This window comes from Bufo gargarizans, chromosome 9 (genome assembly GCF_014858855.1).
Source record: "Bufo gargarizans isolate SCDJY-AF-19 chromosome 9, ASM1485885v1, whole genome shotgun sequence".
NCBI lineage: Eukaryota > Metazoa > Chordata > Amphibia > Anura > Bufonidae > Bufo > Bufo gargarizans.
In genome coordinates this window covers 179,126,038-179,149,565 of record NC_058088.1, presented here as the reverse complement: position 1 = coordinate 179,149,565, position 23,528 = coordinate 179,126,038, and the positions used below count along the sequence as shown (strand labels likewise).

Here is a 23,528-nt window from a genome sequence, read left to right as displayed (position 1 = left end):
GTTGTAGAAACCTGATATATTTCTTTAAGCTGTTGTTTAGTTTAGTTGCAGCCTTAACCATATGATTTGGAAATCTTGCTGTGAGAGACTTTTCTTTCTTTCTCTCTTTTTACGCAGTCATGTGACAGATTCCCGTCAGCATAAGACTAACTGGGAGGAATCCTCTGGTGACAAACTATCCCACAACTGGGGCCACCAGACAGGAGGTGGAGAGACTGGCCAGAACATGGGGCACAATGAATCCCAGATTCCATCATTGTTGTCCATGGCGACACGGAACCACATGGACATCACCACTCCACCTCTACCTCCAGTGGCCCCCGAAGTCTTACGGGTGGCAGAACACAGACATCGCCGTGGTCTTATGTATCCATACATTTACCATGTCCTTACCAAGGTAAGACATCCAAGGACAGAGAGGACAGGATATACCTTGCTTCATGTGGTTGTTCTCCTCGCTCCATGCTGTAGGCCCTGCTTTGCATGGCCAACTTGAGAGGTCACTGTATCCCACCTCATTCAGTTCTTTACATTGCAAACATTGATGATAACACAGCAGTGGCCATGTTAGGAGAGTCTCGAATGCATCACTCTCCTCTTTTTATTTTAGTTTGCTGTAGTACATTTTTCATTATAAATTATAACCCAGGACATCTCTTTTCATGTACTTTTATGGGAAGTGCTTTTAAGACAATTTTTCAGTTCTGAGCTTTGCCCATAGGGGGCAGTAGGCAGCTCATAGCTATGTGCATTTCATATTTCGGCCTACAATATATGGACCTATGGTCTTCAGAATTATGTGGTTTGCAACACGACTGCTACGATATTTCCCCATTGCAAAATTATACCATGGTCTTTGAGGCCCCCGCCAATCCAGGAAATTATGGGACTAAGGTCCCTTTGGTCCTTCTGCCCAGTAATCATTCCTGCCACCCTGTCTGATGGGGAGCATCGCTGTGCAGGGAAAACTGTGAAAGGGTCCTTCATTCTGGATCATTGGGGATCTCGGCAGTTTGACCCCCACCAATCAGAACTTGTTGGCATCTCGTATTAATAGGCCATCGCATTTTTTATGAGGATAAGACCTCTCCAAAGACCCCTTTACAAGGTCAACACAGCAGGCAATTATTGGGAATGATCTGTTCATTTCTGACATTTGCTTGCTCATCAGAGGAGGTGAAAACTGCATTTGCATGTGATTCCTTGTACCCATACAGATTCATTGTTTCTGGGCAGCAGATTGCTGTTTAAGCAGGGTGACCTGCCGCTTAGAAATGATTGAGGTGACCGGACCAGCGATGCGACATTTACTTGTTCATCGGGTAATTAGTGGCACCTTTACACAGAGCAATTATTGGGATCTAGTGTTTCTAGGAAAGCTCCTTGTCGGCAGAGTATTGTCCTGTGTAAACCTATTATACCATGGTCTCTCGGTCCACCACCAATCCAGAAAATGATGGGACCAAGGTGTAAACAGAGATGTGCTGCTGACCAACAATCTGTATGGGAATGAGTGATTGTGGCATCCTCATACAGAGGAAACAATTGCATCATGTAAATTATTATTATTATTTTCTCGTGCGTGGCATTGGGGGACACAGCACCATGGGTATATGCCCAGCTGCCACTAGGAGGCTGACACTAGAAACAAAAAAGTGTTGGCTCCACCCAGGTGGGCTATACCCCTCTGCTAGAGCCAGAATAACTCAGTCTAGTTCTAGTGTCCGTAGGAGGCAGACATGACCTGCTAGCAGGTCTTTCTGCTAATTTTTTTATATATTATTTTTTTTTCTCTACAGGTAGCAGGGGTGGCTCCATCGTGTTCCACCTTAGTTGCCCCCCTGCGGGCGCGTACTCGGGTACCTTGCAGCCACCCAGTCCCCAACGTGACCTGCTTCTGCAGTGGATTCCGGCGGACCCACGGCTTCCGTGTTGAGTCCGCCGAGGGGGTGGTCATGCTGCGCCTGAATTAATCGGAGGGTGAGTATGGCCCCTGTATAGCCTGTGGCCTTCCTTTACTCTCCTTCTCACCCATCCTTCTGGAGCTTTTTTAATGGGGTCTGCTCCTTTAAGACGGCCGTTTTTCGGCTTTCCCCTCTCCCTACCTCAGGTGACTGTGTCCCCTCCTCCTCTGCCTGTCCGCGGTGCTGACATTTGCCTTCTCCAGCGCTGGCAGGCAGGGGTGCCGCGCTCTCTCTCTCGTCCGGCAGCGCTTGGATATCACTAGAGGCCCCGGCTTTTGCTTCGGCCTAGGCCGCGGTCACGTGGCCGGGCTCCGTCTCCGCCTCCTGGGCTTCCCGGGCTTCCTCTCTTGCTCCCTCCCCTTGTGGGCGTTTCTCTGGGAGGTTCCATTTTCTCGCCCATTTTCCTTGGGGGACACAGACCTTGGGTATAGCTCAGCTCCCTAGGAGGCGTGACACTAAGTAAAACTGTTAAGCCCCTCCTCCATCAGCTATACCCTCAGCCTGGAGATAGAGGCTACCAGTTTTAGCTTAGTGTCCAAGGAGGCAAGACACTCCCTGCTACTGCAGGGCTGTTTTCTCCTTGTTGTAATTTTTTCTCTAATTTGTTCGGTCCACCATCGACCCGGGAGAATGGTCCCTGCACCCAGAGGTGTTCGAAGCCCTTTGTCTTCGCTGGGGTCGCCCCGATGTGGACCTCATGGCTTCCAAATTCAACCACAAGGTCCCCCGATACCTGGCCAGGGCGCGGGACCCGAAGGCGTACGGCGCCGACGCGCTCGTCCTTCCGTGGCGCGACTTCTCCCTTCTGTACGTCTTTCCTCCTTTCCCCCTCCTGCCACGGGTTCTTCGGAGGATCGCGGCAGAGGGCGTTCCCGCGATTCTGATCGCCCCGGATTGGCCCCGCCGGTCTTGGTACGCCGACCTAATGTTGCTGTTGGCAGACGCACCGTGGCCACTGCCCTCCAGGGAAGACCTTCTCTCTCAGGGACCGATCTTCCACGAGCATTTAGGCTCGCTACGTTTGACGGCGTGGCTATTGAGACCGCCGTCTTAACGCGACGGGGTTTCTCCGCGGACGTAGTCCGCACCATGATCCGTGCTCGTAAGCCCGTGTCCTCTAGGATCTACTATCGGGTTTGGAGGTCCTATCTGGGGTTCTGTGAGTCCCGGAGCATCCCACCTCTCCGGTTTTCTCTTCCCACGATCCTGTCCTTCCTCCAGTCGGGTCTGGACCTGGGGCTGAGCCTCAGTTCTCTGAAGGGACAGATTTCGGCGCTGTCTATTCTTCTCCAGCGTCCCCTGGCCCCTCTGGGGCCAATTAAGACCTTCTTACAAGGGGTGGCTCACTCTGTTCCGCCGTACCGCCCTCCAGTTCCATCCTGGGACCTGAATGTGGTGCTCTCGGCGCTCCAATCAGCCCCCTTCGAGCCTTTACGGGAGGTCTCCCTTCGCCTTCTGTCCTGCAAGGTCATTTTTCTTGTGGCCATCACATCTCTCCGACGGGTGTCGGAGTTAGCGGCTCTTTCTTGCTCCGAACCTTTCCTGATCTTCCACCAGGATAAGGTTGTGCTTCGGCCTGTCCCGTCCTTCCTGCCAAAGGTGGTCTCCGCCTTTCACATCAATGAGGACATCGTCCTTCCGTCGCTCTGTCCCTCTCCTTCCCACCCCAGAGAACGGGAACTGCACCGTCTGGATGTGGTCAGGGCGTTGAAGATTTATCTGGAGGTCACCGGATCCTTTCGGCGCACGGACTCCCTGTTTGTGGTTCCGGAGGGTTCGCGCAAGGGTTTGGCGGTCTCCAAGGTGGCTATTGCCCGTTTCATTAAACTGGCGGTGTCTGAGGCTTATCGAGCCAAGGGTAGAGCTCCGCCTTTCAGCGTCACTGCTCATTCCACCAGAGCAGTCGGAGCTTCCTGGGCGCAGAGGCATCGGGCCTCGGCTGAACAGTTGTGCAAAGCAGCCACTTGGTCCTCTCTGCACACTTTCACAAGGTTCTATAGAGTGCATACGCATGCATCAGCGGATGCTGCTTTGGGCCGCCTGGTTTTGCAGGCAGCGGTTTCCTGATGCTCCGGTGGTGGTCCGCCTTGGGTTTGTGGTCCCTCCCTTCTTGGACTGCTCTTGAACGTCCCAAGGTCTGTGTCCCCCAAGGAAAATGGGCGAGAAAAGGAGATTTTTGTATAACTTACCAGTTAAATCTCTTTCTCGCTCTTCCTTGGGGGACACAGCACCCACCCTTCTGTGTTTTGTTACAGGGTTATGGTCTGGCGCCCCGTTGGGTTGCTGGCTGGTTGTTTCCGTTATTGGTTGTTATCCTTTCACTACTTGGACACGCAACTGGTAGCCTCTATCTCCAGGCTGAGGGTATAGCTGATGGAGGAGGGGCTTAACAGTTTTACTTAGTGTCACGCCTCCTAGGGAGCTGAGCTATACCCAAGGTCTGTGTCCCCCAAGGAAGAGCGAGAAAGAGATTTAACTGGTAAGTTATACAAAAATCTCCTTTTTCCGCCCAATCCAGCGCCAGCGCGGGCTGCTGGGGGGGCGTTTCTTCTTCCGAACGGCTTCTCAGTGCCTCTGATCTGAGCGGTGTTCGCGTGCGTCGCCATCTTCTCTCTGCGCCCGGATCCTCCTGCGATCGGTTTCCTGGGACACAGCACCATTGGTCGTGGTAGGCAGCCTCTGGCTGACTTCTTTCTTTCCAGGTTCCACCATCCGCCCTCATGTCTTCCTCTGGTCAGGCCCCCACTCCCCCCGCCGCCATTTCCACTCATTACGCCTGCTCTGTGTGTAATAGGAAGTTCCCATGCGGCCAACCTACGTCCCTCTGTGTGCAGTGCCTCGCCCCCGGGCCCGCCCAGTCCGCTCCTGCGGCCCCTACCTTGTCGGTTCTCCCGGAATGGGCTGCTACCCTGTCCCAGGCCATAGGTAGCCTTGCTAGCCTCTCCCAATCCCTGGCGCAGTCCCTGGACAGTCTCCCTGCCCAGATTGCGGCTGCCTCTGGCAGGGCCTCTACCGCTGGTGATGCGCCTGGCGACAGTTCCCATCCTCGCTCTGGCACTCGGTCCCGCAAGCGACCACGTACGGTCTCGACTGGGTCCCACTCCTCCTCAGTTACCCCGGATCGCTCTCCGGTTAGGTCTGAGTCCGGTGAGATTTCTTCTTCAGCCGCTTCCGCCGCTCCTGGGGACTCCTCCGCTTCAGATTCTGAATCTGAGCGGTGTTCGGCGATGTCGGCAGCCGTGCAGGATCTCATCAGGGCCGTTCGGGACGCACTCCATGTACAGGACGTTCCCTCGTCCTCCTCCCTGGAGGCAGTGTCCTTCCGCCGTTCTAAGCGGTCCACCGTGGTTTTCCCCAATCACGAGGATCTGGACGCGCTCCTTGCCAAGGAGTGGCGTCACCCTGACCGGCGCCTTCATCTCACCAAGGCTTCTGATGTCCCTTATCCCTTCTCAGAGGATTCGGTCAATCTCTGGACGATTCCCCCTCTGGTGGATCCTCAGGTCGCTCGTCTGGCGAAAGCTACTACGCTTCCCCTGGCTGATGCGGCTTCCTTGTCGGATCCCGCTGATAAACGGGTCGACTCCTTGGCCAAGTCCGTTTTCATCGCAGCGGGCGCCGCCATCCTGCCCTGCGTTTGCCGCCTCTTGGGTCGCCAAGGCATGCGCTATTTGGGCAAAGCAACTTCTCCGTGCCTTACCTGCTGACTCTGACCAGGGGGACTTGGCAGTGCTTGCCTCCCAGATCTATCAGGCTTCCAAGTTTCTTTGTGACGCCTCTATGGAATCGGCTCGCCGCTCTGGGCGTGCGGCCGCCAACTCTGTGGCTATCCGCCGCACCATTTGGCTTCGTTCCTGGGCGGCGGACTCCGCCTCCAAGAAGGCTCTTATCTCTCTTCCCTTTCTCGGTGGAAAGCTTTTTGGGAAACGCTTGGAGGAGCTCATCTCCGAGGCCACTGGAGGTAAGAGTTCTCTTCTTCCTCAGAATCAGCCTCGCCGCCGTCGTTTCCCCGGGTCGTCCTCCCGGACGCAGTCCTTTCGGTCCTTTCGGGCCCCTCCTGCCCGATCTGACAAGAAGCCTTCCAGGCCTTCCTTTAAGTCCAGGCCCTCTTGGCACGCCAAGCCCAAGCCCGCTCGTCCCCAGTCCACTAAGCCTCCTTCCGCATGACTCGATCCCCGTCATGGTGGGAGGGCGCCTGCTCGTCTTTCGGGATGTTTGGCGGGCAAACGTAGAAGACGCTTGGGTTCTCGAGGTGGTCTCTTCTGGGTACAGAATCGAATTCACCGACCTTCCGCCCAGTCGTTTCTTTTTGACGTCCCCCCCCATGTCTCCCGCCCGAGCAGACAGGTTTTTTCAGGCCATTCATTCCCTTCGTGCTCTGGGGGTCATCGTTCCGGTTCCAGAGTCAGAACGTTTTCGGGGCTTCTACTCGAACCTATTCACTGTCCCCAAAAAGGACGGCTCACTCCGTCCTATCCTGGATCTAAAGGCGCTCAATCACTGTGTCCGGGTCCGTCATTTCCGCATGGAGTCCCTCCGGTCTGTGATCGCCTCTCTGGAGTTGGGCGAGTTCCTGTCGTCTATCGACATTCAGGATGCCTATCTCCACGTTCCCATCGCCCTCTCCCCACCAAAGGTTCCTTCGCTTCGCGGTGGGTTCTCTTCATTTCCAATTTGTAGCCCTTCCCTTCGGTCTGGCTTCCGCACCGAGGGTTTTCACCAAGGTGTTAGCTCCCCTCGTGGCTCTTCTTCGTGCCAGAGGGGTCGCCTTGGTGCCTTACCTGGACGACCTTCTGATTCGGGCCCCGTCTCCCGAGGACAATCTGTCCAGCCTGAGCATCACCCTCTCGGCTCTTGCTCAGTTCGGGTGGCTTGTCAACCACTCCAAGTCCTCCCTTATCCCACGCCAGAGGATGCTCTTTCTGGGCATGCTCTTCGACACTCGCCTCGGGCGGGTGTTCCTTCCCCCAGAGAAGATTTCTTCTCTTCAGGCGGGGGTGCATCTTCTCCGCAGGCCGTCCTCTCTGACCATCAGGACGTGTATGCGCGTCCTGGGGAGGATGGTGGCCTCATTCGAAGCCATTCCTTATTCCCAATTCCACTCTCGGGACCTTCAGATGTTCATCTTATCCAGGTGGGACAAGTCCCCGGAGGGTCTCGATCGCCTTGTTCGTCTCCCCCCTCAGATTCGCCTGGATCTCTCCTGGTGGTTGCTTCCTCGGACGGTGTCCCTGGGCCGGTCCTTCCTCCCTCCCAGTTGGCGGGTGATCACGACCGATGCCAGCCTCTCGGGATGGGGAGCGGTGTTCGAGTCCCTCACGGTTCAGGGTCTGTGGTCTGTTCAGGAATCCTCCCTGCAGATCAACGTTCTCGAACTCAGGGCAATTTTCTTAGCGCTGTCGCACTGGACTTCTCGTCTGCGCGGCCTCCCGATCCGGATTCAAACGGACAATTCCACCGCCGTGGCTTATCTGAATCATCAGGGGGGCACCAGGAGCGTGATGGCCCTGCAAGAGGCCTCTCAGATCCTGCGATGGGCGGAGGACCACGTTCCCGTTCTCTCCGCCGTCCACATTCCCGGGGTCGACAATTGGGCGGCAGACTTTCTCAGTCGTCAGCTCGTCGACCCGGGCGAATGGTCTCTCCACCCGGAGGTGTTTCATCAACTGTGTCTCCGGTGGGGGACTCCGGACGTGGATCTCTTCGCGTCTCGCCTGAATCACAGACTTCCGCGCTATGTTGCGCGGTCCAGGGATCCACAAGCTCTAGCGGTCGATGCCCTAGTTCTGCCTTGGTCTCAGTTCGACCTTCTGTATCTCTTTCCGCCCATCCCTCTTCTGCCTCGAGTGCTCAAGCGTCTCAAGGCAGCCCGGGTGCCGGCGATTCTGGTGGCTCCGGATTGGCCCCGCAGGGCGTGGTACGCAGATCTCGTGTTCCTGCTCGCCGACGTTCCATGGCGTCTTCCCCTGCGCCGCGATCTCCTTTCGCAGGGCCCTCTGTTCCACCCGAATTTACCGCAGCTTCGTTTGACGGCGTGGCTGTTGAGACCGCGGTCCTGAAGGCCCGTGGTCTCTCGGACTCTGTCATTCAGACGATGCTTCGCGCTCGGAAGCCCCAGTCGGCCCGTATTTACTATCGGACCTGGAGGGCGTATTTTGCTTGGTGCGAGTCCGCACGTTTTCGTCCCCTCCTTTTTTCGGTCCCTAATATTCTGGCCTTCCTTCAGGCTGGCTTTGATAAGGGGCTTCGCCTGGCTTCTCTCAGGGGGCAGATTTCTGCCCTTTCGATCCTTTTTCAACGTTCTGTGGCCGCGCGGGCTCAGGTTAAGACTTTTCTGCAGGGTGTCGCTCGCCGAGCCCCTCCTTTTCGCCTTCCGGTGGAGCCGTGGGACCTGAATCTTGTCCTCGATGCTCTTCAGTCCTCTCCTTTTGAGCCCTTGGCAGACATCTCTCTGTCGTTTGTGTCGTTTAAGGTTGCCTTCCTTGTGGCAATCACCTCTATCCGTCGGGTTTCCGAACTGGCGGCGCTTTCCTGCCGGTCGCCTTTCCTGGTGTTCCATCAGGACAAGGTCGTTTTGCGTCCCGTTCCTTCCTTTCTCCCTAAGGTTGTCACCTCGTTTCACATCAATGAGGAGATTATCCTTCCTTCCTTCTGCCCTAATCCTTCTCACCCTCGGGAGAAGTCTCTCCATTGCCTGGATGTTGTTCGGGCCCTCCGCTGGTACCTTCGCCTCACGGAACCCTTCCGTCGTTCGGATTCTCTTTTCCTGGTTCCGGCGGGTCCTCGTAAAGGTTTGCCTGCCTCCAAGGCCACCATCTCTCGCTGGGTTCGGTCGGCTGTCAAGGAGGCCTACGCCGCGAAGGGCCGTGCTCCCCCTTCCAGGTTGACCGCTCATTCGACTAGGGCAGTTGGGGCTTCCTGGGCGGTGCGTCATCAGGCTTCGGCTGCCCAGCTTTGCCGGGCCGCCACCTGGGCGTCAGTTCACACTTTTTCTAAATTTTACCACATTCATTCCCTGGCTTCTGCTGACGCCAGCCTGGGGCGTAAGGTTCTGCAGGCAGCGGTGCTTTAGGTTGCCGTCTTGGCATTCTTCTTCCCTCCCTCAGGGACTGCTTTGGGACGTCCCATGGTGCTGTGTCCCCCAATGCCACGCACGAGAAAAATGGATTTTTTGTACTCACCGTAAAATCCTTTTCTCGTAGTAGGCATTGGGGGACACAGATCCCACCCTTTCCTTTGGAGCATTTATTCTTGTTCGTGGTTCCGGCGTTTGCTTGTGGTTGTCGGGTTCCCCAGTTCAAGACTTGTTGGCACTCCGTTTCTTTTTGGTTCAGGTGTGGCGTTCCTACTGCTTTTTGTACTGACTGAGTTATTCTGGCTCTAGCAGAGGGGTATAGCCCACCTGGGTGGAGCCAACACTTTTTTGTTTCTAGTGTCAGCCTCCTAGTGGCAGCTGGGCATATACCCATGGTGCTGTGTCCCCCAATGCCTACTACGAGAAAAGGATTTTACGGTGAGTACAAAAAATCCATTTTTACACACTTATATAGCGCTGACAAATTCCACAGACATTAGCATCAAGCTGTGCCCAATGGGGCTCACAATCTAACTTCCCTATCAATATGTGGAGTGTGGAAGGAAACCCACACAAACATATAAACTCCATGCAGATGTTGCCCTTGGTTGGATTCGAACCTAGGACCCCAGCGCTGCAAGTCACCAGTGCACTTGAATGAGCACTGGGATGGGATGAATGATTTGTTCCCGATCATTGCCCTGTACAGTCTATTTACCTTCGCTGTATTGTGTATAGCACTACTTACTGCTATGGCAGCCAAGATAACTCTCCTCATCAGGTTATCTATTTTTTTGTTCTCCATAGGGTGAGATTAAACTGCCTGTTTGCATAGAGGACGAGTGCAATGCAGACCTTCCTCCTGCTGCCATCCTCTTCCGCCCAGCTCGTCAGTATGTATATGGGGTCCTTTTCAGCCTTGCTGAGACCCAGAGGCGCCTGGAGCGACTAGCCATGCGTCGTCGCCTGCCTGTGGACAGTAAGTGATTAATGTACCTTTTTTTATGGCTTGTCTATTTCATATATTGTATTTATACTGTTTTGATTTTGTGTCAATCGCTGTGTATAAAGGGTATGTAGTTTCCCAGCATTTAATAGGTTATTTAATAATAAACCACAAGCTCTATATGACACTTGAGCCCCATTCGCACCTACAAGGTTATCCAGATATTTTCTGGAGTGTACCCGGAGGAGCTCTGTGTGTGAACGTCATCCGCAATATCTGTCCCTTTTTTTTTCCCGCCCTAGTGCTAAATGCAGATTTTCTCTGAGACCCGTAAATGTTCCCCAAAATTACAGTGGGTGTGTTGAAGTACCTGCCCCATTCCTAATCACCCGGAACATTTCCTCTGCCGTGAGAACACGCCCGACATGAAACGTGTGAAAGGCAAACACCAGTAAATCTCCGGACCTGATATTACTGAAATTTTCCAGAGTTTACGTGTTTACTTCCGGTCTCTGCTAGTTTTGTGCTTGCTCTACACAAATCCTTTGTTCTGCTAAGCTGCATAATCTTCCTAAGAATATTTCCATCTGCTGTTCACTGCTGCCCTGTCGAGTTGTCGTATTTTCTGGATATTCATTCTATATAGTCTATAAGTCATAGGACTAGAATCACGAGTAATCACCAATATATTCTGTGCTCACTAATAATGTAGGGACCTGGGGTCTTTGCATTGGGATCAGCATGTGCATGTAACCATCTGCATATGATTGTATTGGAACTCTATAATAGTTTAGTTTTAGGTACTTTCACTGCATCTGTGATTGGTCAGCTTAGGGTACTTTCACACTTGCAGCAGAGTGATCCGGCAAGCAGTTCCGTCGCTGGAACTGCCTGCCAGATCTGTCAAAACGTATGCCAACTGATGGCATTTGTAAGACTGATCAGGATCCTGATCATTCTTACAAATGCATTGAAATGCCAGATCCGTCTTTCCAGTGTCATTTATTTTTATTTATTTTTTGTTCACTTACGTCCCCAGTTCCACCAGTGATCATCAAGGAATGGTCCGCCTATAAAGGAAAGTCTCCTCAAACACCAGAGCTGGTGTCAGCATTGACCTTTAGAGAATGGACCTGCCCCAATCTGAAGAAACTATGGCTCGGCAAAGCTGTAGAAGACAAGAACCGCAGAATGAGAGCCTTCCTGGCATGTATGAAGTCAGATACCCCCAGCATGCTTAACCCAGCCAACGTCCCCACTCATCTCCTCCTGATGTGCTGCGTACTACGGTGAGGAGCACTGGCATTCTCCTTTTACAGGGTTGGACGAGTCGTTGGGCTTTTCTGGACGTGGAGGAGTCACAGCTTCTTGTTATTTGCAGGTATATGATGCAGTGGCCGGGAGGAAGGATATTACTGAGGCATGAGCTGGAAGCCTTCTTAGCCCAAGCTGTATCTTCTCAACTGTATGAGCCAGACCAACTTCAAGAGCTCAAGGTAAGAGATGGACTCTTCATCAATATTTCAGGATGTGTCTAAGGCCTCATGCACACGACCGTTGTTCTGGTCCGCATCCGAGCCGCAGTTTTTGCGGCTCGGATGCGGACCCATTCACTTCAATGGGGCCGCAAAAGATGCGGACAGCATTTCGTGTGCTGTCCGCATCGGTTGCTCCGTTACGTAGCCTTGCAAAAAAAATATAACATGTCCTATTCTTGTCTGTTTTGCGGACAAGAATAGGCATTTCTACAATGGGCCGCCTGTCCTGTTCCGCAAATTGCAGAAGGCACACGGGCGTCTTCTGTGTTTTGCGGTTCCGCAATTTGCGGACCGCAAAAAAACCGGAACGGTCGTGTGCATGAGGCCTAAAGCTTAGGAGAAATTTGCTGATTTTAATACACTGTTGATATTGAATAGATTGAAAAACTAGATGCTCGTGGAGTGCAACTGGCAGCTCTTTTCATGAGTGGGGTGGACACTGCACTCTTTGCCAATGATGCCTGTGGCCAGCCTGTACCTTGGGAACATTGCTGTCCTTGGATTTACTTTGATGGGAAGCTTTTCCAGAGCAAGCTAATCCGGGCTGGCCGCGAGAAGGTCCCATTAATTGAGCTTTGTGATGGCCAGGTAAGAAGGCTATTTTGCAATTGTCTTAGATTTGCCTAGTAAAGCCCATGTTTGATGGTAGGACACTGACCAAGGGAATAATGGGTTCTCAGAAAATGCCAGTTTAGATATGTTTGTTTTTTTGTATAGTAAATCGCATTGTCAAGATTATGGTGGTCTGTTATTTCCCACTGCAGGCAGAGCAGGCAGCCAAAGTGGAGAAGATGAGACAGAGCATCTTGGAGGGGATCAATTTCAATCGCCAACCACCTCCACCTCTTCTTCCGCCGCCACCATTTATGCCCCCTATGATGCCACCGTTTTACCCTGTACCTCTGTATCCTAGAGCCATGGGTTCCATGCCCCCACCTCCTCCTGGAAGAAACAGAGGCTTTTCAGGTGCGTATTTTATATCTTATGAGACAAGATGTATTTCGTTTTGTTTGTAACTTTCTTTCTCGCCCATTTTCCTTGGGGGACACAGACCTTGAGACCTTGGGTATAGCTCAGCTCCCTAGGAGGCGTGACACTAAGTAAAACTGTTAAGCCCCTCCTCCATCAGCTATACCCTCAGCCTGAGATAGAGGCTACCAGTTGCGTGTCCAGTTTTAGCTTAGTGTCCAAGGAGGCAAGACACTCCCTGCTACTGCAGGGCTGTTTTCTCCTTGTTGTAATTTTTTCTCTAATTTGTTATTTTCTTTTTGTTTTTTCCTAGGGATACCAGAGACGCATTGGCCTCTCTGCTCTCCCGGGGTGAGCTGCGCCAGTGCCAACTATCTGCACTGCTGCCTCCCCCACAGAAGCAATAGGGGATCTGGGCAGCAATGGCTCCCCTACATCCCGCCAGCTAGGGGGTCGCCCGCACGCAAAGCCCCTCTCCCAGCTTCCTGCCACTGCGGTGCCAGTAGCTGAAGGGGCGACCCTGCTGGAAGGAACTGAGGGTGAAGACAGGTAAGATGGCTTTTCCAGCCCATACCCTGTCCCTATTGCACTGGGTTTGGGGGGGCACCCGTGGTCGTCATTTGAGCGCTCTGTAGATCTCCCCATCTGCGGCTGCTTCCGCTCCCCAATGGCTGATTCCCCACGCTGTTTATAGGGCCCGGATTACTCTCCTGACATCCTTCTCCCTCCCCGCCGCCGCCGCTCCGTGCGTGATCGGGGGGCGGGGCTTAGGCCCGACATCGGCGGTTCGGGCTCGGCGGGGGACATTGTGACAGAGGAGGCTCGGTGAGGTCACCCACCTGCATATCGCCGCGCACTTGGGCCTGCGGGCCTTATTCTACGGACAAAAGTTTTTCGTTTTTCACGCTCCTGCATAAACCTGAGAGTCACGGCAGCAGGGGGCGTGCTCTTTTTTCGCGCGCGCGCGCGTCATTGGGGGCGGAGTTACGTTCTCCTTCACAGGAGACATTCAAACGTGTAGGGGGCGGAGCTTCTTCCCGCGCCTCTGCTGAGGTTTTTTGCCGCGCTTCCTCACTCCGTTCTGGAAGCTGAGCCACGTGGGAGACTCCTGGTGCATAGATTGCGTTTCGGACTTCACTCCTGACGTTCTTCTGACACTGGTAGGACAGTTAACCCTCTCCTAACCCTCCTGGTCATAGCTGCTGCAACCCCTTGTGGTCTCTGTATCAGGGTACGACCACTTTTTCAACATGTCAGATCCCACGGGTGCCCCCAAACCCTGGTACCATGCCTGTACCGCCTGCAAGGAACTTTTTCCGCGTGGGCAATCTGAGCCGCATTGCCTTGCATGTCAGGCCCCGGTGCAGGGCCCGCTTTCTGCTGCGCCCCCCGGTGCCTCTGAACCCCCTGACTGGGCTAGGTCTCTGTCTCAGGCGGTGGAAAGCCTTACACACGTAGTGGGCCGTCTCGTGGATAGACCGCCTCTCCCGCAGGCTGCCACAATCCCTGTCGCACCCGCTGGGACTACCGTTTCTGCCGCCCCCACTGATTCCCTGCCTCCCAGCGAATCTTCCAGGGCCCGGCATATTCAGAAACGTTCAAGGGTTGAGCGCACATCTTCTCCAGATGCTTCGCTCTCTCCGCCATGCGTGCGAGCTCAGTCAAGTCTATCCTCTCAAAGGGATACGCCTTCTGAGGGAGAACTGGCGGATTCGGACGTGGACATGGACTCAGAGCTTCCGTCCAAATTGGCGTCCGCGGTGGGGCATCTTATCACTAGCATCCGTGATACCTTTCACATACACGATGACCCCCCCAGCTCTGAACAGGCCGGCGTGTCCTTTCTTCGCCCCAGACAGGCCTCCAAGGTCTTTCCCATCCACGCTGATTTTTCTTCTGTGGTGTCCAAGGCTTGGACCCGGCCTAACGTCCGCTTTGTTACACCCAAAAAGCTGGACATTGGTTATCCCTTTCCAGCGGATTCTGTGACCACGTGGACGTCCCCGCCTAAGGTTGATCCTCCCGTGGCTCGCCTGTCCAAAAGCACTACTATTCCTGTACAAGACGGATCTTCCCTCCAGTCTGCTGAGGACCGTCGTACGGAATCCCTCTCCAAGGCCATATTTACTGCCTCTGGTTCGGCCCTTAGACCGGTCTTTGCCTCCGCCTGGGCTGGTAAAGCGGTCTCTGAATGGGGTTTGCAACTGGAACGGGAGTTAGGGTCGGACGTCCCTCTACAGGACCTCCGTTCCTTAGCCCAACTAATTGTCCAGGCCGGAAAATTTGTCTGTGAGGCCTCTCTTGATGCGGGTGCCCTCATTGCCCGTTCCTCTGCCCTGGCAGTTTCTGTCAGGAGGGAACTCTGGCTGAAGGTTTGGGCGGCGGACGCCGCTTCCAAACGCTCTTTGGCTGGCCTACCATTCACGGGTTCCCGCTTGTTCGGAACCCGTCTGGACGAACTTATATCTGAGGCCACGGGTGGGAAGAGTACTCACCTCCCCCAGTCCAGGCCGAGGGGCGCCCCCCGTGGTCGCGCTGGTTCGTCCCGTTTTCGGTCCTTTCGCAAGCCCACCGGGTCTAGACCCGCGGCCGGTTCTTCTTCCTCTGGCCCAGCCCAGGATAGACGCAAGAAGCCGTTTTTTCGGACGCAATCTACCTGGCGCAAGCCCCAGCCCACACGGGCTCCCACAGGCCAGCAGCCCTCTGCCTGAAGGTGCGCCCCCACCCACCCGGGTGGGGGGCCGCCTTCTACTGTTCAGGAACGTATGGCGGGCCCACATCTCAGACGCATGGGCGCTCGAGATTGTATCTTGCGGATACAAGATCGAATTTGCGTCCATTCCGCCAGACCGTTTCTTCCGGTCCCGTCCTCCGCGGGATCCCGTACGAGCGGCCGCCTTCTTCACGGCCATTCGCTCTCTAATGGACAAGGGTGTCGTCGCCCCCGTGCCTCCGACGGAAAGGTTCAGGGGGTTCTACTCGAACCTCTTTGTGGTTCCCAAGAAGGAAGGCTCAGTGCGACCGATCTTGGACCTAAAGCGCCTGAACCGTTTTCTCCGACTGCAGAGATTCCGGATGGAGTCTCTCAGGTCCGCAGTGGCCTCCCTGGAAAGAGGGGATTTCATGGCCTCAATCGACGTTCAGGATGCATATCTCCACGTTCCGGTTGCTCCATGTCATCACCGCTTCCTGCGCTTCGCGGTGGGGGACGATCACTTCCAATTCGTCGCCCTTCCCTTTGGTCTGGCGACGGCTCCTCGAGTATTCACCAAGGTCCTGGCCCCTGTCTTGGCCCTTCTGCGTTCAAGAAGTGTTTTTCTTCTCCCTTACTTGGACGACATCTTGGTCAAGGCACCCTCCTTCTCTCAGGCATCCGGCAGTGTGGGACTCACTCTGGAGACCCTGACGCGGTTCGGTTGGATCATCAACCACCCCAAGTCTTCTCTTACCCCCTCCAGACGACTGATCTTCCTGGGGATGCTCCTGGATACGGAGTTGGCGGAGGTCCGCCTCCCGTCGGACAAGCGTCTGGCCCTTTGCGGGTCTGTTCGCAGTCTCCTCCGTCATCACCGCCCTTCCCTCAGATCCAGCATGCGGTTGTTGGGGAAGATGGTTGCCTGTTTCGAAGCGGTGCCGTTCGCACAATTCCGATCCCGCACCTTTCAGAGGGCAATTCTGTCGGCCTGGGACAAATCACCGAGGAGTCTGGACAGGACCTTTCTTCTGCCTCCCCTGGCTCGGGCTTCCCTCAGCTGGTGGTTGCATATCCCTCTACGGGGGAGGTCCTTCCTCCCACTGAACTGGCTGGTGATTACCACCGATGCCAGCTTACGGGGGTGGGGGGGGGGTTTTCCCTCCCCGGTCCGTCCAGGGCGTTTGGTCTCTATCGGAGTCCAGACTTCCAATCAATATTCTGGAACTGAGGGCGATTCTTCTGTCCCTCAGACACTGGACCCATCTACTGAGGGGCCACCCTTTTCGGATCCAATCGGACAATGCCACGGCTGTGGCATACATAAACCATCAGGGAGGCACTCGCAGCGCTGCAGCGATGCAAGAGGTGACCCTCATTCTCCTCTGGGCGGAGGCGCATGTGCCGGCCTTATCCGCGATTTACATCCCGGGGGTGGACAACTGGGCGGCGGATTTCCTGAGCCGGTCCACCATCGACCCGGGAGAATGGTCCCTGCACCCAGAGGTGTTCGAAGCCCTTTGTCTTCGCTGGGGTCGCCCCGACGTGGACCTCATGGCTTCCAAATTCAACCACAAGGTCCCCCGATACCTGGCCAGGGCACGGGACCCGAAGGCGTACGGCGCCGACGCGCTCGTCCTTCCGTGGCGCGAATTCTCCCTTCTGTACGTCTTTCCTCCTTTCCCCCTCCTGCCACGGGTTCTTCGGAGGATCGCGGCAGAGGGCGTTCCCGCGATTCTGATCGCCCCGGATTGGCCCCGCCGGTCTTGGTACGCCGACCTAATGTTGCTGTTGGCAGACGCACCGTGGCCACTGCCCTCCAGGGAAGACCTTCTCTCTCAGGGACCGATCTTCCACGAGCATTTAGGCTCGCTACGTTTGACGGCGTGGCTATTGAGACCGCCGTCTTAACGCGACGGGGTTTCTCCGCGGACGTAGTCCGCACCATGATCCGTGCTCGTAAGCCCGTGTCCTCTAGGATCTACTATCGGGTTTGGAGGTCCTATCTGGGGTTCTGTGAGTCCCGGAGCATCCCACCTCTCCGGTTTTCTCTTCCCACGATCCTGTCCTTCCTCCAGTCGGGTCTGGACCTGGGGCTGAGCCTCAGTTCTCTGAAGGGACAGATTTCGGCGCTGTCTATTCTTCTCCAGCGTCCCCTGGCCCCTCTGGGGCCAATTAAGACCTTCTTACAAGGGGTGGCTCACTCTGTTCCGCCGTACCGCCCTCCAGTTCCATCCTGGGACCTGAATGTGGTGCTCTCGGCGCTCCAATCAGCCCCCTTCGAGCCTTTACGGGAGGTCTCCCTTCGCCTTCTGTCCTGCAAGGTCATTTTTCTTGTGGCCATCACATCTCTCCGACGGGTGTCGGAGTTAGCGGCTCTTTCTTGCTCCGAACCTTTCCTGATCTTCCACCAGGATAAGGTTGTGCTTCGGCCTGTCCCGTCCTTCCTGCCAAAGGTGGTCTCCGCCTTTCACATCAATGAGGACATCGTCCTTCCGTCGCTCTGTCCCTCTCCTTCCCACCCCAGAGAACGGGAACTGCACCGTCTGGATGTGGTCAGGGCGTTGAAGATTTATCTGGAGGTCACCGGATCCTTTCGGCGCACGGACTCCCTGTTTGTGGTTCCGGAGGGTTCGCGCAAGGGTTTGGCGGTCTCCAAGGTGGCTATTGCCCGTTTCATTAAACTGGCGGTGTCTGAGGCTTATCGAGCCAAGGGTAGAGCTCCGCCTTTCAGCGTCACTGCTCATTCCACCAGAGCAGTCGGAGCTTCCTGGGCGCAGAGGCATCGGGCCTCGGCTGAACAGTTGTGCAAAGCAGCCACTTGGTCCTCTCTGCACACTTTCACAAGGTTCTATAGAGTGCATACGCATGCATCAGCGGATGCTGCTTTGGGCCGCCTGGTTTTGCAGGCAGCGGTTTCCTGATGCTCTGGTGGTGTTCCGCCTTGGGTTTGTGGTCCCTCCCTTCTTGGACTGCTCTTGAACGTCCCAAGGTCTGTGTCCCCCAAGGAAAATGGGCGAGAAAAGGAGATTTTTGTATAACTTACCAGTTAAATCTCTTTCTCGCTCTTCCTTGGGGGACACAGCACCCACCCTTCTGTGTTTGGTTACAGGGTTATGGTCTGGCGCCCCGTTGGGTTGCTGGCTGGTTGTTTCCGTTATTGGTTGTTATCCTTTCACTACTTGGACACGCAACTGGTAGCCTCTATCTCCAGGCTGAGGGTATAGCTGATGGAGGAGGGGCTTAACAGTTTTACTTAGTGTCACGCCTCCTAGGGAGCTGAGCTATACCCAAGGTCTCAAGGTCTGTGTCCCCCAAGGAAGAGCGAGAAAGAGATTTAACTGGTAAGTTATACAAAAATCTCCTTTTTTTTTCCCTCCAATTCAGGCGTTCATCCAATCCCCCCACAAGGAGGCAAGTTGGAGATTGCGGGTATGGTTGTAGGACAGTGGGCCGGAAGTAAACCTTCCCGAGGTCGGGGAGCTTTTGGCATGCAAGTTGTCTCTGTTGGGGGTCCAGGAAAAGGGTGAGTGTACGATACAATGTGTTTGATCTGTTTTTGGAGGTCTGTGGATAGTGGTATTCTGCTTAAATGTCCAATCCTTTACAAGTGATGGTCCTCAGGATAGGCCATCACTATCTGATAAGTGGAAGTCTGGCACCCCTGACCATCAGTTGTCCTACAGTAGCTTGGCACCAGAACTACACAGCATCATCCGTTGTACATTGGACAGAGCTGGTTACTGCAGAGTGGCTCCCATCTAAATGAATGGGAGCAGCACTGCAGTATCCAGCTCCGTGCAGTGCACGACAGACAGGGCTTTGTAGTTCCAGCGCTGCTGCGGAACCCATTAGGACAGGCCTTGTAAAGTGCTGGACAGCCCCTTTAATTCAACGCATGCAGTTCTGTTTCTCATATGAAATGTATATTTTCCTGTAAAAAAAAAACTGACTTATCTGCCGAAACTGATGGACCGTATTATAAGTCAGTGTGGCCCGTCGGATGCCTCTTGTGTCCATCATGCGACTGTGTTATTATAGCATTGCGGCTTCCATGGTAACCTGAAGCCAGAACGATGATGTGTACAGATCCTTAGGGTATGACTACATGGCATGGTTGTGACACACGCATGGCCGTGCAATACTGTGCAACCGTATGAGCTGCATTGTGGTCCAATTAATTAGGACCGCACTGTTTAGTCGGTCTGCATTGTTAGTGGCCTAATGGTATTGCGGGTGCCATGTGGCCTTTAACAATGCAGACTAACTAAATTTTGCGGTCCTAACTAGTTAATTTGACCATGTTTCAGCTCATACGGCCGGGTGGTACCTGCAGCATTGCATCCGCATTGCCCCCTCGCTGTGTGGTCGCATACCCTAAGATTGTCTGTATCTTAAGTGCCAGATGTGGTCGGCTGAATACAATTTACTGAATTAAATATCAGCTGTATAATGTGAAATGTATAATGTCCATTTTCATAGCTTTTTTACTCACTTTTATTTATTTTCAGACGTGGAAGAGATAACAACTCAGTTAATAAAGTGACAAAAACAAACAAAAAAGTGAACAAACAGGTAACAAGCACGGGTGGTCTGTAGATGATGGGCAATTCTGTAGCTGCCGTAATTTTAAACCTCTCAGATGTGGTTTTACATAAAACGAGATATATTGTCTTATTTTATTAGATTTTATTTGGTTCTGATGTTCCTAGGAACATGCGTGTTGATATATTGGTAAGATAAGCTGCAGCAAGACACTGCTAGCCCTGGTTTAAAGGGGTTTACCTTAGGAACAACACCTACGCCATATGCTGCTGATGAGAAGCGTCTGGTAGGGTTGATGCACCTGAATGGAGCGACGGTCACACGTCTGCTGCACCATTCATCTCTATAGGATTGCTGAGGATAACTGTACAAGGCTCAGCTATCTCCTGCAGTCCCATAGAGTTGATTTGGAGCAGAAATTATGCTCTCCATTCAATCAGGGGAACCCCGTTCTTGTGATCGGCGGGGCCCCCAGTGATCGCACCTCCACAGTCAGGTGTGTCTGAGAAAAACCCTTTAATCCTTCATATATTAACAAACAAATCTATCCTGTTTAATCCAGGGCTGTATTACACTAACAGATCATCTGACAGAGTTTCTGACCAATGATTGGTCAGATGGTCATTCACACACAGATCCAACTACTGGTCTGATTGGACAGAAATTGGTCAGATAATCTGTTGGTCTAATAGAGCCCTGACCTTTACTTCTCCTAATTGCAACCATTACATTGGTGATGGATCCCCCAGAAATCACTGGGTTGCCAAATATCTTTGGCTAGCATAAACTGATTATCTGGTTTAGAGCTCATCCACACGACCGTATGTTCGGTCCGCATTTTTTGCAGATCGGATGCGGACCCGTTTATTTCAGTGGGGCTGCAAAAGATGCAGACAGCACCCCATGTGCTGTCTGCATCCATCTGGCTGTTCTCAGTCTCTGCAAAAAAATTTCCTTTACTTGTCAGTTTGTCATTTCTGCAGGCACGCACCCGGCCGTTATCCGCGTTACAGTCATGGACGTGAGCCTTTAGTCAGCTCAGGGAATATGGATGTAAGATGAGGGAGTCTCCTGCTCAGATTCCCCACCACCACCACATTAGCTAAAGCAGAGGGGAAGGCTGCTGCAAACCAGATGAAGAATGCCGGTGCTTTCCCCTGGCAATAACCGCTTATCTCAAGAGGTGCTGGCATCCCTTGTGATCAGCTCATCATTAAAAGTATAGGTTATCATAAAACTGTTGTAGATGATGACAAACAGCAGTGAGCATAGATACAATGTCAAATGAGATATCATTTCTCGTCACTCTGTTCACGTTTGCATTTTACCTCTAGGGATCGACAGAAGGCCGTAGCCCGTCCCATGTGAATGGGAACGGTGGAAACGCAGTCACCGAGGAAGAATCCAGCCCTCAAACCGTAGCATGTGCCTTACCCAGAGAATGCAGTGAGCCTTGCAGCAATGGAAACACCCCTCACTTCACAGGAATGAGCAGCGAAGGCGCGGACAACTGCCGTGACGAAAAGTTGGGTCCAGCAGCCCTCCAGAAGGAGGAGTGAGCAGTGCAGGGCAAACCTGGAGGAGGAGAGTATGATAGGGAGGCACAGACACCCCGTCACCCCTTTAAAACTACAACATGCAGTCCCTCTGCACACATACTTAACCAAAATCTTCTATGGTGCTCTGTCAAGGTCTACTGTGGTGCCCACATACATTGTCCTCCGTGCTAATGGACCTTCTGCCTAGCACGAGGGCATATATGAAAACACTGATTCAGTATGATCCCGGTTCTGACGCAAGTATGTGACTTGCGTCTTATTTCTACCAACCCATATAGTACAGAAGCCATGAGTTCTGGTTTGTGACGTATATTGCAATGCTGCTAGTTGTTCCTGTCCATAGAAGGAATGAATTGCAATATATAGAGCGTCTCTGCCACAGGATACTACTGTGATGAAGCAGAGCTTATAGTGTTCTGCTTCCGGACTAGGAGAAAGGTGATCTATACTGACTGACTCTCAGTACTGAGTCGTGCCTCCCTGCCTCACACTCCTCCTCCTATTATCCTCCTGCCAGACTACCCGATCCTGTAGATAATGTGGGACTTTTTGTCAGAATTTTATTAATATTATTTTTTATATGTACATATATATATAAAAATATATATATATATAAATATGGCCTTTGTACAAAGGGGACATTCAGGAAAGAGGACTGTCATGGGCAGATTTTTCCTGCCTTCAGATAAGGTCAAGCCTGTGTTTTATGCTGGGTCATTTCAATTGCTACCGGGAAAAAAATAAATCCTCCATTTCTTTCATACATTTTGGGGCAATATTAGCCATATAGAACGCTGGTGAGATCACGTGCCCTCCGCACCCACTCCTGTCAGCGGCACCTCCGGACGTGGCTGCGTACCTTCATTTCCTAGCAGGCTCCTATATCATGATACGTTGCAGATTGTTCCAACCACTCGTATAGTCTTTGCTCCAAAGTTTGGAGGAAATGGAGCAGAGAAGGGTTCAACTCTCCATTTTAGCCCACTGGTAGCAAATGGAATAACCCCGCTAGGCAGGGGAGCCTCGCACACATTGCTTGATGTCACAAAAGGTGAAACCTCATGGCGAAGACGTACTGTGAATGATTGTATGTGCATAACAGCGTCTGCCGCGGATCCGTGCCGGGTACGCACCTAGGACTCGTCTGACAGGGCTCACTGTGTATATTGTGAATATGCATACGTTTGTGCACAGACTTTATGTACAGAGAGAGGCAGAGAGAGATCTATTTATGTAACCTATAAATATATATTTAGTTAAAAAGCCACATTTGCATCCTAAGCAGAACCAGTATTCCTTCGAGAACGCTGCCGCTGCTGGGGGGAGGTTTGTGGTGAGTCTGAACTGTACTCCGGACGTGTAATTCACTAGAACAGGAGAGGGCAGATTTAGCTCTCGTGTCCAGCGCTCCATTTTTTTGGAATCCTCGCTTGGCGCCCACCTCTCCAAAACTAACGAAAAATGACAATTTTTTTTTCTGTTACTCTTGTTGATGAAAGAAACACCCCGACACCCATCGGCTTTTTCTTGGTTTGATGGGCTCGCAGCCTGTTGCTCTGCACCCGTCACTAGAAATATAGGAACGACTTCCCTTTTTTCCCAGTAGGGAACGATCTTAAAATTCCAAAGTCCTTCCTCCCATCTTTTAAGTTGTCTTTGTGTGATTCTCTGAGCTCAGACTATGGGCAGCGTCTTGCATCCAGTGAGAGGGGACTGTTCGGTGGGAAGTCTACTTTCACACTGGCGTTTTGGCTTTCCGTTTGCGAGATCCGTTCAGGGCTCTCACAAGCGCTCCAAAACGGATCAGTTTGCATTCTGAATGGAAAAGGATCCGCTCAGAATGCATCAGTTCGCCTCAGTTCAGTCTCCATTCCGCTTTGGAGACGGACATCAAAACGCTTCTTGCCAGCCAAGCCGTCCTGACACACAATGCAAGTCAATGGGGACGGATCCGTTTTCACTGGCACAATAGAAAACGGATCCATCCTCCATTGACTTTCAATGGTGTACAATACGGAACCGTAATAAAGATAATACAAACGGATCCATTCTGAACGGATGCAGACGGTTGTATTATCTGATCGGATCCGAACAAAATGCGAGTGTGAAAGTAGCCCAAAGCAGTTCTTTTTTTATTTATTTTTTCCTTCTCTCTTTTGGGACTTTTAGAGAGATTTGGTGTTTTTTTGTTTTTTTTTTTCCTTCCCTTACTTGCCTTATAAATATATAAGTGGGAATAA

At 52.9% G+C, this 23,528-nt stretch overlaps 1 protein-coding gene across 2 annotated transcripts in view; it reads left to right on the top strand.

The window, feature by feature from the left end:
- The window catches only part of FAM120C (family with sequence similarity 120C), a 42,186-nt gene extending 19,046 nt beyond the window's left edge, over positions 1-23,140 (top strand). For both annotated transcript variants that reach the window (XM_044305979.1, XM_044305978.1), the window contains exons 8-16: positions 118-397; positions 9,847-10,018; positions 11,025-11,274; positions 11,367-11,481; positions 11,902-12,111; positions 12,288-12,489; positions 18,572-18,710; positions 19,696-19,759; positions 21,064-23,140. In XM_044305979.1, the coding sequence (XP_044161914.1) occupies positions 118-397; positions 9,847-10,018; positions 11,025-11,274; positions 11,367-11,481; positions 11,902-12,111; positions 12,288-12,489; positions 18,572-18,710; positions 19,696-19,759; positions 21,064-21,288 (1,657 nt within the window). In that variant the 3' untranslated portion in view covers positions 21,289-23,140. The remainder of the gene's footprint in view (positions 1-117; positions 398-9,846; positions 10,019-11,024; positions 11,275-11,366; positions 11,482-11,901; positions 12,112-12,287; positions 12,490-18,571; positions 18,711-19,695; positions 19,760-21,063) is intronic.
- The last annotated feature ends 388 nt before the right edge of the window (positions 23,141-23,528 follow it).